The 16,622-nt window shown below is 41.3% G+C and overlaps 1 protein-coding gene across 4 annotated transcripts in view; it reads right to left on the bottom strand.

Annotated features, from left to right (window-relative positions):
* The window catches only part of LOC143766381 (uncharacterized), a 162,273-nt gene extending 149,687 nt beyond the window's left edge, over positions 1 to 12,586 (bottom strand). Inside the window, exons 1-15 of one of the 4 annotated variants that reach the window (XM_077254027.1) lie at positions 12,483 to 12,586; positions 5,951 to 6,106; positions 5,642 to 5,821; positions 5,436 to 5,559; positions 5,255 to 5,352; positions 4,562 to 4,851; positions 3,725 to 3,778; positions 3,472 to 3,610; positions 3,086 to 3,384; positions 2,511 to 2,709; positions 2,315 to 2,419; positions 2,078 to 2,214; positions 1,797 to 2,003; positions 1,543 to 1,626; positions 113 to 378 (exon numbers count right to left, since the gene is read on the bottom strand). In XM_077254027.1, the coding sequence (XP_077110142.1) occupies positions 113 to 378; positions 1,543 to 1,626; positions 1,797 to 2,003; positions 2,078 to 2,214; positions 2,315 to 2,419; positions 2,511 to 2,709; positions 3,086 to 3,384; positions 3,472 to 3,610; positions 3,725 to 3,778; positions 4,562 to 4,851; positions 5,255 to 5,352; positions 5,436 to 5,559; positions 5,642 to 5,821; positions 5,951 to 6,028 (2,260 nt within the window). In that variant the 5' untranslated portion in view covers positions 6,029 to 6,106; positions 12,483 to 12,586. Of the gene's footprint in view, positions 1 to 112; positions 379 to 1,542; positions 1,627 to 1,796; positions 2,004 to 2,077; positions 2,215 to 2,314; positions 2,420 to 2,510; positions 2,710 to 3,085; positions 3,385 to 3,471; positions 3,611 to 3,724; positions 3,779 to 4,561; positions 4,852 to 5,254; positions 5,353 to 5,435; positions 5,560 to 5,641; positions 5,822 to 5,950; positions 6,107 to 10,768; positions 10,812 to 12,482 lie in introns of those variants that run through there. The other 3 variants (XM_077254028.1, XM_077254031.1, XM_077254029.1) reach the window with 3 other exon arrangements.
* Positions 12,587 to 16,622: the final 4,036 nt, after the last annotated feature.

The raw sequence follows: 16,622 nt of genomic DNA, 5'->3' as shown, positions 1-16,622 counted from the left end.
ATATTCAGCAAACATAAAATATTCAGGCAGCACATCCCAAAGAATAAAACAACAACTAGACAGATTTCAAATAAAAACAAAAAGAAGATACCTTGAAAAAACAAAAACTTACCGACAGCATTTGACACCCTCAAATTGTACTGCTCCCGCCTCCATTTATCCTGACAGTATTTTGCAAAACGCTCTGTGTACCGACTGCAGGTGGACAGGGATGGTGGTTGATGGTCTACTCGTACAGGGGACTTTTTAATTAGTCTTTGGAAATAGAACTCTTTTGGAGCATAGTCCGTCCGTTGAACTGTCTCTTCCTTGTCTATTTGTTCCGCATCAGAATGTCCCCGATTGCTTTCTTCTTCTCCTGTGATGCCAAAGGAACTTCTGTAAAGTTATAAAGAAAGATCGTAAGTTATAATATACTGAAAATGGTGTTGTTCCTCACTGGACTACTTAACCAAGAATGTGGAATTAATCATATGCTAAAAGGCATAATTACTTAAAGGGAAGGTGCCACAATTTCTTTATTTGTATTAAAAACTATTGATTATATAATCAATTTTTGTTTAATACAAAATTAAATATATTAACTATTATTGACTATAGGGCCCCATTATGTTATGGAGGACAGGACTGTAGGGCCACATTACGCTATGGAGGACAAGACTATAGGGCCACATTATTCTATGGAGGACAGGACTATAGGGCCACATTATGCAATATGGATAATTAAAGAGGCTACATAATACTAAATGGAGGATTACAGAGGCTACATTATACTATATAGAGGATTACTGAGGCTACATTATACTATATGGAGGATTTTAGAGGCTACATTATGCTATATGGAGGATTATAGAGGCTGTATCCTATACAGAGGCTACATTATGCAATATGGATAATTATAGAGGCTACATTATACTATATGAGGAACTATAGAGGCTGCTCTATATTGAATACTATGAAGATTACATATTATATGGAGGCTGTATTATAATATATGGAGAACTATGTGTGGTGCATTATGATATATAGAAGACTATCAGGAAGAATTATTCTATATAGAAGGCAATGGGGGATGCATTATACCATATGGAGGACTATGTAGGGCCCATTAGCCTTTCATTTTCATAAGGTATGTTGGGTCATTATAATATTTGAATGGATTTGTGGAGGGCATTAAAATATGTGGCTGGCTATGAGGGAGCCTTTATACTTTATGGAGGCCTATTTGAGGGCCACCATATTGTATGCAAGCAAATAAACAGTGTGAAGGTTTGTGTGGGGTCCATCACACTGTGCAGAGGGCTGTGTGGGGGTCATTATACTATGTGCAGTGATAGTAGGGGGCCATTATACTGTACGTAGGCCCTTTGGACTGCATGGAGGGCTGTATGGGGGTCACATTTGGGGATTATACTGTGCTGGGGTCACCATTCATTGCCAGGGTAGTTGTGGGGGTACAGTTGGGTCATATTACTGTGTGTGGATGGTACTGTGGAGGAATAAATTGTGGGGGCATTATACAATGTCTGTTAGGTCTCCTACCCAGCGCCTTCTGTCTCATCTTCATTGATTTGTCCCTCACGGTCTTCTTCTCTACTGATCCTCCTCCTCTTGGGCGATATACATCTGTTGAGTTAAAAAAGACAGTTAAGCTATGAAAAACTGATAAAGGTGTTGTTACCTACTAGACTACTTAACCAAGAATTTGGTAGGAATCATATATACTCTAAGGCATAATTACTTAAGTCTCATGCAATGAAAAGATGGATTTTGGGAGATAAATGTAGGTCTCTTACTCGGAGGTTCCTGCCTGATTGTCTCCCTTCAGCATAGCCACTATTAACATCCCTGCAGCCAATAAAGATGCATCTACGATGTCTGGTTTGGTCACAAAGTGCACATATGCATTGGCCTGGTCTCTTTCCACCTGCGAAAGACTTTCTTCAGCCCAATGTTTGTACACTTTTATTGCCATCTTCCATGATATTATGGGCAGCTGATACCTGTGGATAAAACATTCGTTAGTAATGGTAAATGCTTGGCAGGGAAGACAAGGAGGGCCTCATTTATCACTTACTTCTTCTGCAAGCGCTCCATGTCTTTGCAGGTGTTCATGATTCGTTGTCCTTTGCAGGACACAAAGAATTCACGAGCCATGTTTACACCCTTGGGCTGATTAGTTGGCCTAATCTTTTCGAAATATGTACGGAAATTCTGTCAAAGGGAAACATTGTGTTAAAGATACGATTGCCAATGGCAAAACCTTGAAGAACATACAGCACAGCATTGTATGAGTTATGCTTATAACATTTACCTGCTCATCTTCATCCTGCAGTATAAAAATATTTTTTTGGGTCCTTACAATTGTTACTACCTGTCTATCAACATCCAATTGCTCCCTCTCAATCCATTCTTTTACCTATAAGAGGAGGAACATAGAAAATACCTAAGATATGGTGAAGCAGCATCTGTCAGCAATATGCTAAGTTGGTTAATTATATTAAGCCTACCATTAGATTTTTGGCCTCAGATGGGTTACGTAGATGCTTGTAGATCAGAACAGCCTGAAGATAGTAACATGCCAGGGTCTTCTCCTTATCACTCAACTTCTTACTACATTGTGCTCGTGTAAAGATATCGGCCACATGACGTTTGGCCACTGTCAAAACTTTGCGACAATCAGCCATGGTGGGAGGCGCGGATTCCAATCTGTGGGTGATAAAAGAAGGTATGTTACAGGTTCATTCTTGTTACTCTAGCTAATTAATCTAGTTAATTTAGCATTCTTTGGTTCCATCATTCGACAGATCTTTTTTCCATAATGGAGCCAGAATATAGAACTTTAGTGCATTTGTGATCAATACCTCATTTTGGCAAGTTAGGGTGTTTTGAATTGATTTGATGGCATTGAAATGGGGGAGCTAAACATTACTTTTGTTCAACTTTGCAAGGCAGCACAAGTATTAATTAAATCTAGACTTTCTGATAATCCACCTTTCCCATGATGCCTTCCTTTATGGCATTTTTAATCCCGATGACAGTAGAAATTCAAATTGCAGGTGAAGTATAAACTTGAACTACTTACTCCCTCTTCCTGCCTTTAGCAAGCTTCTGGTTTAATTTATCTTCTATGGCCTTTAGAGTCTCCTTAAAGGGGCCAACTGCATTTTTGGTTTCTTTGTCAAGGTCACTGGGGTACTCCTCTGAGAGTATGAAACGTATAAAGCTCCGCAGGTGACCAATATGCTTTTTAACCGTTTCTTCACTCGTCTTCAGGCTTTCCAGGGAACTAAAATATTCTTTGGTAGCCCTCAAGTTCTTTAGAAAGTCCACAGTGATCTCTTCCGAGTTTACAAAATATAGAAAGCGGGAAATGATTTGGATCTAAAATTAAACAAATGATCATACATTAGAGTTCACATCTGTAAGGATTCATCAAAGACACGCATAATGATAAAAATTCACACTTACCATCGGGTTTATGGTCGATTCTGAACAATTTCCCTTCAAATAGTTTTTAAAACTCAGTAAAAGGGAGGATTTTAAGTCGTGCTTTTTGTGAAACCCGACCACTGTAATTTTTTTCCGTAGAGGCATATTGGGGCTTGAACTGGAAGAGACAAGAAAATATTAGGGTGATTATTGATACTACTGACACCAGAAGCGTCCCTTACTGACAGTAAAGCTGTTACAAGGGTTGAGAAACCTGGTGCACAGTTCTTACCTAGCTTCTTCGACCACAGGAGGAAGACTAATAGGCTCTTCTTCAGTGGATGGCCTAAAAAAGAAAACCAAAATCTGCATTAATTCATCTATAAATTATATTCAGAACATATAGAACTTTGTAGACTACTTGGATGGTGGATGGAGAGTGGGGCTGCAGAGGGAGAATGCGGGACGGCGGAGTGAGAGAACGGGACTGCGAGTGGAGAGCGGGACGGCAGTTAGTTACTATGTCCGGGCAACGCCGGGCTCTTCAGCTAGTTATCTATATAAATGCCATTGTTTTTGGTGGCCACAACGTTACAATAAAATGCAATAATGAGTGATCAAAAGACAGTATCTACGTAAAATGTGCATATTTAAAAACATAAGCACTAGCTACAAAGCACAATTTTTTTTTCACTAAAAACTGCAGAATTATTTTCAACACTTACATAAAAGCAAAAGTATATGGTACATTTTCGATACCTACAAAGTCATATCGACCTGGGGCATCACATCAGCATGTTAGTTTTACCATATAGTTTCCCCATTTTACAGTACAATATGTGGTAAAAGTACAACCCGTCCCATGAAAAAAAAAACAAGCCCTCATATGTCTATATTGACAGAAAAATTATAAAGTATAACGTGTGAAGCTTACTTAGATGGGTAGGGGTAGACTTTTTGGCACCGTGTTGGCATGCCTGTCAGACATTTTGATGGCACTCAACTAAGATATATTGCATAAAAAATATCTATATAGCTAAAAATTTAATTACATGTGTAAAATTAGGATAGGTAATCAATAGTTAATTGCTAGAAAACCCTAAAATATTATGAAGAAACATATACATACCTTTCAGAAGGTTTTCCTGTCACAATGCAACCACGACGTTCCAAAAATTCTGTGAAGAAGTCCTGGGCATTTGTAAATTGGCTGTTTTCGAAGTTTAGGCTGTCATAAGGCACAACAGCCATGGACTGGGCCACCCTGTGCATGTTCCTTTTTGCATTCTTGACTTCATTGTTGATCTGTGCCTTAGAGGTTTTCATGCATACATTGTTGAGATGCTTGCGCAGGTTTTTATAAAACTTCAGACATCTTTTACAGAGAAGAGGGCCTGGCTTTCCAAAAGACGCCATTTTCTAGTAATAGTAAGAAACAGTAAGTTGTACCTTCAAGAACCTGAATAGAGTGATCTTTTGACTACCTTATATACACTGAGGAAGCATTTGAAAAACTATAAGGTTTGCATGGTAATTTAACCCATGAGATAAGGCTGTTGAAGGACTTGTGTATTTGGCTAATTGCCAGCAACACAAATTGTAGTACAGAAAAGATAAGAGAATCTGTCTACAGACTTGTGAACAAAGATGTAAAACTAAAAAAAAAATATATATATATATCTCCCTCATCACCCCTCATCCACGGTTCTTATTACTCAAGTATAAAACGTAATACTGGTGGATAAAACAAGACTGAGCACAAGACCTTCACAGCCATCTACACATTATAGGGGAGATCTCATGACACCTTCTCTCCATCTACCTGATGATCCTGAGGAACATTGGGATCTTCTTGGTTACAGTCCTGTGGAAGAAGAGGACGGGGACATCTCTCTGGTGTTGTCCTCTTACTGGATAGATCTGGAGGAAACACAAACAAGGACTGAATTAATTCTTTACATACAGATAATTATAGGCCGTGTGTATTTAGTCCTGTCTATTACCTGGTGATGTGAGGGGCTGGGGAACCTCCATCATGACGTCCTTGTACAGATCTCTGTGTCCTTCTAAATACTCCCACTCCTCCATGGAGAAATAGACAGCGACATCCTGACACCTTATAGGAACCTGACACATACAATGAGATCGTCATCCCCCATTCCCTTCATAGCGTTACTGTATAATGTCCCAGCATTCCCAGCAGTGTCACCTCTCCAGTCAGCAGCTCAATCATCTTGTAGGTGAGTTCTAGGATCTTCTGGTCATTGATGTCCTCATGTATCAGGGGGTGAGGTGGAGGCCCCGTGATTGTGCTCAGGGGTCTTCCCCATCCCTCAGAGACAGGGTCCTGACAGCGCTCACTAGAGGTCTTCTTCACTACTGTGTAATCCTGGTTATGGAGAGACACATTAATAAATCTCACTACAGACATTTCCAGAGTCCTCACCTCTCCAGTTCTGTCCCTCTGTTATTCCCATAGATAAGAATGATGTAATGTGACGTCATCAGAATCTCTCACCTCTCCAGTAAGCTGAAAGAGGATCTCTAGGGTGAGGTGTAATACCCTCTCCGCCATCTTGTCTCCATCCATAGCCATCTTTGGATAGGTAAATAGGTAAATCAGGAAAATTTTCTATGGAAGATCTTCACCGAGAGGATCCAATAATGTAGAGACCTGAATGAGAAGAAGATGAGACGATGGTACATGATAAAAATCCTGTGTAATAATACAATTATTGGAGATAATAAGGGAAACATATGAGATTTATTATTATACAGTATTTAGTTTTCTTCTTTACATCTACTAATAAAACCTATATATTTAGGCCACAGACAACAAGCAGTTTCTTCCTTGGAGTCGGCAGCTGATTACGTTTCTCATAGACTCATCTTCCATAACGCTAATTCTCGTCTCATTTACCGACACTGGAATCAGCATTAGCAATGTTTGCTTATATCCTGTTTGTCTAAGAATCCTTCCTTAACTTAATCCCCTTTTTATTAGGCCTTCTGCCCACCTAAGACATTGCTCTGTACCCTTTAAAGGGAAGGTGCAATGATTTTAATTTTTGTATTAATAATTATTGATTATACAATCAATTATTTTTAATACAAAATTAAATTAACTACTTTAATAGTTTTTTACTTATTAACATTTATGTGTGCCACTGGGGGCTTTAATGTTGACTATTGGGGCGTGTGTGTCTAGGAACGACACTTAAACACCTTACTTGCGGCAGCCATGGGCATAGGAGCCAACGGCCGGACTCCGACCGCATCTCTTACACTGAGGCCTCTCGTCCTGCCTCTTAGCTGTGACCTGGGCACACGCTCCTGGGCTGTCTAGGTCACAGCTGTGAGAGGAGATCGCGGCCATTTTGTTGTAGCCCGCAGCATATGCTGTGGGCTTTATTTTCCCAACATTGCACACACTGCTCAGTGTGTGTGATGACGGGAGCTGCCGGTAAGAGCACCGATCAGAGCGCTGCATTCGATGCTGAAGTACACGTAGTCTTATTATCCAGGTTCGGTTATGGCCTGCCAATCTTATCCGCAGATCCAAAATTGGTACCATGCAGCAAGAGAGACTTGGTCACTGGACAGTCCTCCTTCTATGCCCCTGAGCTCTCAATTCAGACCGTTGAGGCTTCATGATTGGTGGAATAAGAGTGTGCTAGATTGGCTAGATTCCAAGCCGCATACATAATATCCCTCGTAGTAATGGTGTCTAACAGACGAGGAAGAGTCAGCTAATTTACATAGAATCTAGCAATACACATAGTAATACAATGGAAGGTTAGCATAATTGATTTGTCTGAGTCTGTGACCTTCCCTGGCAAAGTTAATTACTTGAGTCAACAGGAACTTTAAACCTAGACTCTTAAGAGTCTTGTAGAAACAATGAGGCTTATCACAGAGTAATAAACAGAATACCATAATGTCTGGTCAAATTTTAAGAAACTTAACCCATGCTAGGCATTGAAAGAGTCCATGTCGTCACAGTTCTGTTCTGAAGTGATACTTCAATGGCTTCCAAGTGAGTATTCCATAGTGGCCCTACTTGGAGGATTGTCTGTGAACTTCATCTGTCCGTGGTAAGGATTTGTGTTGAATTGGCATACTGGAGTGAACTTACAATGTAACCTCAAGTTTAAATTTCAGTGTTGTTGGGTTTGTCCCTTTGGAGATTTGTGTTTTCATTTAAGTATTTCAGTGCCTGATCACATTTAAAAACCTATATTTATATTTGGGTATATAAAATATTTAATATGTTTAAGAATAAAAGGAAGTGATGAGATCAGTCTCAACATTTTACTAAAAAATGTACTTGCTTAATGTAAATTTTTTTGAATGTTTGTGTATTGATATCTCAATAAGGTTAGATATTGGAGGTCTTGCTATAAAATTTTTCTCTTAATACAAAAGTGCTACAGTGTATGTATAGATATTGTTGCCAAGTATCATCTTGTCAACTAGTGTGCAAGGAAGTTGTGCTTCGAATGGATATTCATACTCTTATGTATTATAGGCACAAATTTTGTGAAATTAAATTAATCAATTGATAATATTAGAAAGTTTACATATTATAAATGCTTATTATATTCATTTCACTGACAATAATTGCAAAATATGTGGATTATTAAGTTTTATGTACCTGATCAATGCTGTTGATTTAGTAGTATGGTTTTAGTAAACTATGATAATTAGACATAAATTTTAGTTGTTACTAGTGATGAGCGAATATACACATTACTCGAGATTTCTCGAGCATGCTCGGGGGTCCTCCGAGTATTTTTTAGTGCTCGGAGTTTTAGTTTTTATTGTCGCAGCCGAATGATTTACATCTGATAGCCAGCATATGTACATGTGGGGGTTGCCTGGTTGCTAGGGAATCCCCACATGTACTTATGCTGCCTAACAGATGCAAATCATTCAGCTGTGGCAAGGAAAACTAAATCTCCGAGCACTAAAAAATACTCGGAGGACACCCGACCATGCTTGAGAAATGTCGAGTAACGAGTATATTCGCTCATCACTAGTTGTTGCCAATCCTGGTAATATTTATGAAATGCAACTAAAGTGAGTTGCATCATTGTGAAAAGTGGAATATTCATGCATTTTAAATACAGTGGATAATTTTAATGCGCGTAAAATTTGTAGGCTGCCGGCTAAGGAATGTTTTGATGTACGAAGAGCAGCCATAGGCACATTAAGATTTTTTAAAAGGCAGATAAGAGACTTTAGTTATGTCTACGTGGTTGAGTCTATACCCATCGTTGAACTATCAGGTTTGAGTTTACGAAACGTTACAACGTGCATGTTAGCTCTTGCAGGGCGTAAATTTGTGTGGCTATCTTGCATCAGGCTTGTATGATTGGCGTTCTAGTTGGCTTAGGCCTGAAAATGTGTGGTCTGTTGTCATGTTTACAGTCTTTGTGATAGGGAATGTTGTCCACCAAACTCTTCCCTCTCCAATCTGTCCTGAATGCTGCTGCCAGGATCATATTCCTCACCAACCGTTACACCGATGCCTCTAGCTTGTGCCAGTCATTACACTGGCTACCCATGTACTCCAGAATCCAGTACAAAACTACTACCCTCATCCACAAAGCACTCCATGGCTCAGCACCACCCTACATCTCCTCTCTGGTCTCAGTCTACCACCCTACCCATGCCCTCCGCTCCGCTAATGACCTCAGGTTAGCATCCTCAATAATCAGAACCTCCCACTCCCGTCTCCAAGACTTTACACGTGCTGCGCCGATTCTTTGGAATGCACTACCCAGGTTAATACGATTAATCCCCAATCCCCACAGTTTTAAGCGACCCCTAAAAACGCATTTGTTCAGACTGGCCTACCGCCTCAACGCATTAACCTAACTATCCCTGTGTGGCCTAATAAAAAAAAAAAATAAAAAAAAAAAAACATAATCAGGTTCCTCGCATCATGTTCTCATACACTTTATGCAGTCAATAGCCTCTGTGTCTGTACTGCTACATACTTAGGCTGTTAACTGGTTCATGCAGCTTTACATGAACACCCGATCCTTACACTATGGCTGGTCCAAATAACTAAAGCAATTGTTACCATCCACCTCTCGTGTCTCCCCTTTTCCTCATAGTTTGTAAGCTTGCGAGCAGGGCCCTCATTCCTCCTGGTATCCGTTTTGAACTGTGATTTCTGTTATGCTGTAATGTCTATTGTCTGTACAAGTCCCCTCTATAAGTTGTAAAGCGCTGCAGAATATGTTGGCGCTATATAAATACAATTATTATTATTATTATTATAGTAAAGGTGACGTAACAACATTACATGCACTTACATTTAAATTATAACCCTAATGTGGCACACTGAGCACTTAAAAAAACATTACATACACTTACATTAAAATATTACACACCTATGCCACTCTGAACACGTAATAAAAAATATAAATCACCTGGTTAGCTTGGTAATACAAAATTGAGATTTCATAAATACAAATTAAGTGTTGTGTCTGTCATTGTCCATTAGAATGTTTTTGTTTTAATTTTCTGAGTAACCCAAGTATGTTTCCATAAAAAGGTTAAATGGCACAGAATAATAATATTTGGGTCTGAATTGGTCATTTGTGAAATTAATTAATTTGACTTATTTCATAAGTAAATAAATAAGCGATTTACGTGAATAACTTCTGAACTACACATAGAGTTGATAATTTTCTTGGCACATATTATTCAGGACAATGAGCTGGTCATTTTGAGTGCTAGTGGTCCAGGGTACCTCTTTTCAAATTAAACTTATGTACGATTGAGAACGTTTGATTATGCGCGACATAAATAAGCGATTTAGGTGAATAACTTCTGAACTACACATAGAGTTGATCAGTTTTGGGCAGGGTACCTTAATCCAAATAAAAATGATATATGATCAGTTGGTTTTGGAACCGTTGGTGCACCATAGATGAAAATCTAATAGCTAAAGTCGAACTGCAGACTAACTGGTAACCGGCGGTGTTACGTCACTGTTCACACCACGCCGAGACCCCAAAAGAGTCTCCGTGCTGAAGGGTTAATGGGCAGCAAGGTGGCTCAGTGGTTAGCACTGTTGCTTTGCAGCTGGGGTTCTGGGGTCAATTCCCACCAAGAACAAGATCCTGCAAGGAGTTTGTATGTTCTCCAATGTTTACGAGGGTTTCCTCCCACACTCCAAAGACTTATAGGGAATCAGAGTGCGAGTCACAATGAGGAGAGTAATGATAATGTCTGTGGAATAAGATCGCGCTACATAAGCAAAAAGCATAATAAATAATAATAATGTCCCTGCTCCCAGTAATGGGGAATCTCCAACACCGACCTCCACCTGCAGAGCCGCACTCCATATATATGGCTGTTCTGTGCACAGGACCTGTGATGAGGTCACAGGAGGGGAGGAGTCAGGGGTCACATGATCAGGGGCCTCAGTGTATGCAGCACTCTGCTGTGCTGGTTGTCATGGTGCTGGATGAGGGGAAGTTTATGTGTGGGGTCAGGAGGGGTTTACAGTGTGGATGTAGCAGAGCCGTGTGTGTACGAGGTGTACGGAGCGGAGCCGTGTGTGTACGAGGTGTACGGAGCGGAGCCGTGTGTGTACGAGGTGTACGGAGCGGAGCCGTGTGTGTACGAGGTGTACGGAGCGGAGCCGTGTGTGTACGAGGTGTACGGAGCGGAGCCGTGTGTGTACGAGGTGTACGGAGCGGAGCCGTGTGTGTACGAGGTGTACGGAGCGGAGCCGTGTGTGTTCGGAGCGGAGCCATATGTGTACGAGGTATACGGAGCGGTATGAGGTATACGGAGCAGAGCCATATATGTACAACTTCCGCAGAGCGGAGCAGTGTGTGTTTACGTAGAGGAGCCATGTGTTTGTGCAGACCGGAGCAGTGTGAGCATAGCGGAGCTGCGTGTGTTTGAAGGGTAGCACTGTATACATAGCGGAGCTGTGTGTGCGAAGTGGAGCAGTCTTTGTACGATGTGTATGGAGCAGAGACACGTGTGTGTGGAGCGGAAGTGTTTGTGTATGACATGAGCGGAGCCGTGTTAGTACGACGTGTACAGAGTGGAGCCGTTTGTGTGTACCAGGTATATGGAACAGAGCCGTGTGTGTACGGAGCCGAGCCGTGTGTGCACAAGTTATATAGAGCGGAGCTGTGTGTGGATCCGTGTGTATGTGTGTGTGTGTGTGTGTGTGTGTGTGTGTGTGTGTGTGTGTGTGTGTGTGTGTGTGTGTGTGTGTGTGTGTGTGTGTATCATGCCATGTGTGTGCGTGCAGAGTGGAACTGTTTGTGTATGACATGAGCGGAGCCGTGTGAATATGACATGTACAGAGCTGAGCCACGTGAGTACGATGTGTACGGAGCGGAGCGTGTGCAGAGTGGAGCAGTGAGTGTGTCAGGAGCGGAGCTGTGTTGGTGTACGGAGCTGAGCCATGTGGAGCCGTGTGTGTACGAGGTGTATGGAACAGAGTTGTGTATATACAAGGTGTACGGAGCGGAGCCATGTGTGTACAACATGTGCAGAGCCGTGACTATCATCACGCATCACAAATTTCACAATATCACAGGCCGGGAAGGTCACAAGAACCACCCATTGTGATCTTTGGTACGAACTGCTCTCTACTGCCCCCTATTGTCCAGACAATTACAGGATCGGCCAAAGAATAACGGAGGAGGCCACAGGCTGTTTGCACTAACAGGCCGGTTATCGGAAAACTAACAGTGAGCGTATGGTATATACACCTCCGGATTCCAACACATGGAGTATGTATATACCCCCGTACTCTCACCGCTAACTCCCCAATAACCCCAGACTCGCTGCCACCAGTCATTTTTACAGGCTGACTGAAGGCCTGGTTCTGGTAGCTCACGGCTTTGAGACGTGGTTACAAAACAAAAGGAACTGAACTATCACATTTTATATTTAATCCAAACGGAGGCAGTGTCTATGAAAAATATACAAAAGATTTTACAGAGGGGACAAACAATACAGCATATACAGTTACAGAAAATAAAAGGGATAAAACAGAAGAAACTTACTGTGCCACACGCAGAGATGAGTCGGCCAGTGGATGAAAGTAATCCAGTTGAAAGCGTCTGGTTAACTGGATCAACCTTACACTGTATCTCCCTCAGCAATGAGCACAGATCACAAATTGTCTTGAACTTTTATCAGCCCCTGAGTTACACAAACACACTCCCTCCTCCCCTGTAATTACCTCACAGGAGCCAGCTGTGGGCGGTCCTCAGTCCTTCAGGATTTCATGAAATCCCAACTTCTGCTATAACTTCATTCCTGATGGTCACAGAAGTTTGAGATTGCCGCAATATTTCCCATCAGGATTTTAGTGTTCCATAGATAGTAAACATGACATAGCTGTGTCCGTTACCTGCCCACTGTGGATTTGTGGCTCATAGGCAGGGGTTACAGCTATGAAAACTTATGTGTCTTGTTCCCCTGTTAGCCCCAGTGCTGAAAATCTATGTTTCACCAATATCAGAGTTATACAGATTTTGATATTCAATATTTCCTTTCGGAAACATTACGTCTGAGTGAAACTGCTCTGATGAAAGGAATGTGTATACTGGGTGACAATAGCTCTAAGGGGTGTGAGGTATCTATTTTTTGACCACTTATATGGTGCCCAGTGCGTGGAGGAGAGTTTCCTCTCCTCCACCCTGGGTACCAACCGCACATAATCTGCTTACTTCCCGCATGGTGTGCACAGCCCCGTGCGGGAAGTAAGCAGATCAATGGACCCCTAGGTGTGCGGAATCCCCGCAATTCCGCATTTTTAATGAACATGTTGCTTTTTTTTCCGCTATGCGATTTTTTCGCGGAAAAAAAGGCTACATTTGCACAAAAAATGCGGAATACCTTGTAAATAATAGGAGGCATATGTTAGCGTTTTTTTCGCGTTTTTATCACGTTTTTATAGCGAAAAAACGCGAAAAAAACGCTAAAAATCCTGAACGTGTGCACATGGCCTTAATCCACTCAAAACTTAAGACAGATAAGGCCCTTAAACTGTTTGTCCAACTCGTTATCTATACACAATGGACGTCTTCCTTAGCAAGCCAGGGTCTATTGTAAATCTCAGACTTTTTTTTTTTACAAAAGACATTTTCTTTCAGTCACTAGGCTTCAACAGGACTTCATGCATTTTAACTAACATCTCTTTGTCTATTGTACTATTCAAGAGTGTCAGCTCCTTTTCTTAATGGGAAACCTTGTGAGGTGTCTGCTGTAATCCCATCTCTTTATAAAGGGCGGCCTGTATGTTAATTAGGCTGCTTCACTTCTCACTATGGGTAATCTGTACAGTCTATTGTCTAAGTCTAGACAGTCAGCTCTTTGCCTCCTCACTAGAAATTGGTATGAGTAAAAAGGAGTGAGGGGTGAGAGGTTTCAGAGATATTAATATTTTATATGACACCAATTTTCTATGGCAATCAGCCTTTGGGGGTAAATGGTTTTCTAACCTTGCCCTTAGAGGGTCTTACAAATTGATACACATCAAGAAGGGTGATGATTGGAAAACAATATTTTTAACGTCTGAGGATTATTCGGAAAGCTTGTACTACCATTTGGAGTCTCCAATGCACCAACAGGATCTCACAACTTTCTGAATGATATTTCTGATTACATTGGGATATTCGTTGTGATTTCCCTTAATGATCTGTAATTTTCTCTCCTGATTTGGATTCTCACCAGGAACATGTCCATGTAGTATTTCAAAGATTGGGGGAGAATTCTTTGCTAAAATTGAGACATGTATTCTTTCTGTCCAGGAAATTTCATTCCTGGGGTTCATTTTATCGGCATGAATAGACTAGGATACCCACTCCTTAAGATGGATCCTGGGAAGCTGCGAGACATAATAGATTGGGTCCAACCTAGTGACCTGAAAGCACTGCGATGTTTTATAGGATTCGACAACTATTATAGGAAATTCATTAGGGTTTTTTCCTCAGATTGCAAAACCTCTTACTGACCTCACATATAAGGGAGTAGATGTCAAGGTTTGGCCACCAGATGCTATGTGGACTTTTGAAAAATTGAAAGTGTTTTATGTCTGCTCCTGTTTTAATCCAACCCGATCTCCAAGAATCATTAACTGTGAAGGTGGATGCTCCTTGGGTCAGGGTAGGAGCCATTTTATCTCAGGGTTGCCAAACTGTGACTAATTTGCAGGCATATGTTTTGTCTTAAGAAACTTTTCGTCTGCTGAAAGAAATTAAGCTGTTGGGAATTGTGAGTTACTCACTATTAAATTAGACTTTAAGCAATGGAGACATTTTCTGGAGGGGGAAGTTCATCAAGTCACTGTGGTCACTGACCGTAGGAATTTAGAGTATATTGAACCACCTAAATGGCTAATTCCTACACAGGCCAGATGGTTCTTATTTTTATCTATATTCAATTTCTTTATCCCTTTCAGGCCAGGGTCCAAGAATGTGAAGGCTCGTGCTCTATCACAGTTTTTGTTCAGCTTCTCTTCCAGAAAATCCATTCTCCCTAAGGGCATTGTGGATTCTATGCTATTCTCGGAGTTGGAAACTGAGTGCCATAAAGTCCAGTCGTTGGCTCCTTCCATCATTCCTGTGTCCAAATTATTTGTAGCTGTGTACCTAAGACTGCGTCTGTTACAGAAGTTTCATGATTCCATCTTGAGTGGGCATCCTGGGGTCACAGCTAAACTGAAAGCTATTACTAGGCCTTTTTTGGTGTCTGCATACGAATAATGATATAAAAAGATTTTGTACCCTGATTATTAAGTTTGTGCACGCATTACAGTCTGTCATAACCTGAAAAAGCATATAACGAAAAGTGTAAAATGAACAATAAGAGTACAATGCCTTATTGGAAATAATGTAAAATAGACAGACAATTTGTTAAAAGAGTGCCGATAGAGTGCATGGTGGTGAGCCAAAGAAAATAAGTGGCACAACCAGATGGCAGATAAGAGCAAGATATAGTGCTAGTAGACAATGTAGTCAAAATTATGTATATACCTAGGTCCCAGTATAAGTAAAGCTTGCATCCAGACAATGAAAAATCATTTAATGTGAAGACCATATTCCCACGTCCCACAGAATTGCAGCTTAAGTGCTTGTAATACAAATAGGATGAAACGCTGGAGCAATGGTTTAAAGCCTGGTGTCGTACATTGGATGTAATATACATGTCTAACCTAGACCATGCGATGATGCCACTTCCCCTATGCGCGTTTCGGCGGTGTGCCTTTGTCAGGGGGAGTAGCATCATGGCTTCAAAATGCTCCTTAACCCCTTAATCCCATATGACGTACTATCCCGTCGAGGTGACCTGGGACTTAATTCCCAGTGACGGGATAGTACGTCATATGCTCCCCAGTCATATGCTCACTGGGGGAGAGCGGCTGATCGCGGCCGGGTGTCAGCTGACTATTGCAGCTGACATCCGGCACTATGTGCCAGGAGCTGTCACGGACTGCCCCCCCTGGCACATTAACCCCCGGCACACTGCGATCAAACATGATCGCAGCTTTCCGGGGGCATAGAAAAGCATCGCGCAGGGAAGGGACTCCCTGCGGGCTTCCCTGAGAGCTTCGGTACAAGGCGATGTGCTCACCTTGTACCGTGCGTCTCCTCCTGCAGGCCCCGGCTACGTCCGGGTCCTGCAGGGAGGTTGCTTAGCAGCGCCTGCTCAGAGCAAGCGCCTGCTCAGAGCAAGCACTGGTAAGCCTGCAGCCCTGCATGTCAGATCGCTGATCTGACACAGTGCTCTGCAAAGAGTCAGATCAGCGATCTGAACCTATAACATGATGTCCCCCCCACCCCGGGGCAATGTTATAAAGTAAAAAAAAAAATATTCACATGTGCAAAAAAAAAAAAAAAAAATCCTAAATAAAGAAAAATATATATATATATTGTTTCCATAAATACATTTCTTTATTTAAATAAAAAAAAACAATAAAAGTACACATATTTAGTATCGCCGCATCCGTAACGACCCGACCTATAAAACTGTCCAACTAGTTAACCCCTTCAGTGAACACCGTAAAAAAAAAAAAGAGGCAAAAAACAACGCTTTATTATCATACCGCCGAACAAAAAGTAAAATAACATTCGATCAAAAAGATGGATATAAATAACCATGGTACCGAAAAGATCATCTTGTCCCGCAAAAAACGAGCC

The sequence above is a fragment of the Ranitomeya variabilis genome, chromosome 4, assembly GCF_051348905.1.
Source record: "Ranitomeya variabilis isolate aRanVar5 chromosome 4, aRanVar5.hap1, whole genome shotgun sequence".
Taxonomy (NCBI): domain Eukaryota; kingdom Metazoa; phylum Chordata; class Amphibia; order Anura; family Dendrobatidae; genus Ranitomeya; species Ranitomeya variabilis.
The sequence above is the reverse complement of the archived record's forward strand: the minus strand, read 5'-3'. Positions and strand labels throughout refer to the sequence as shown.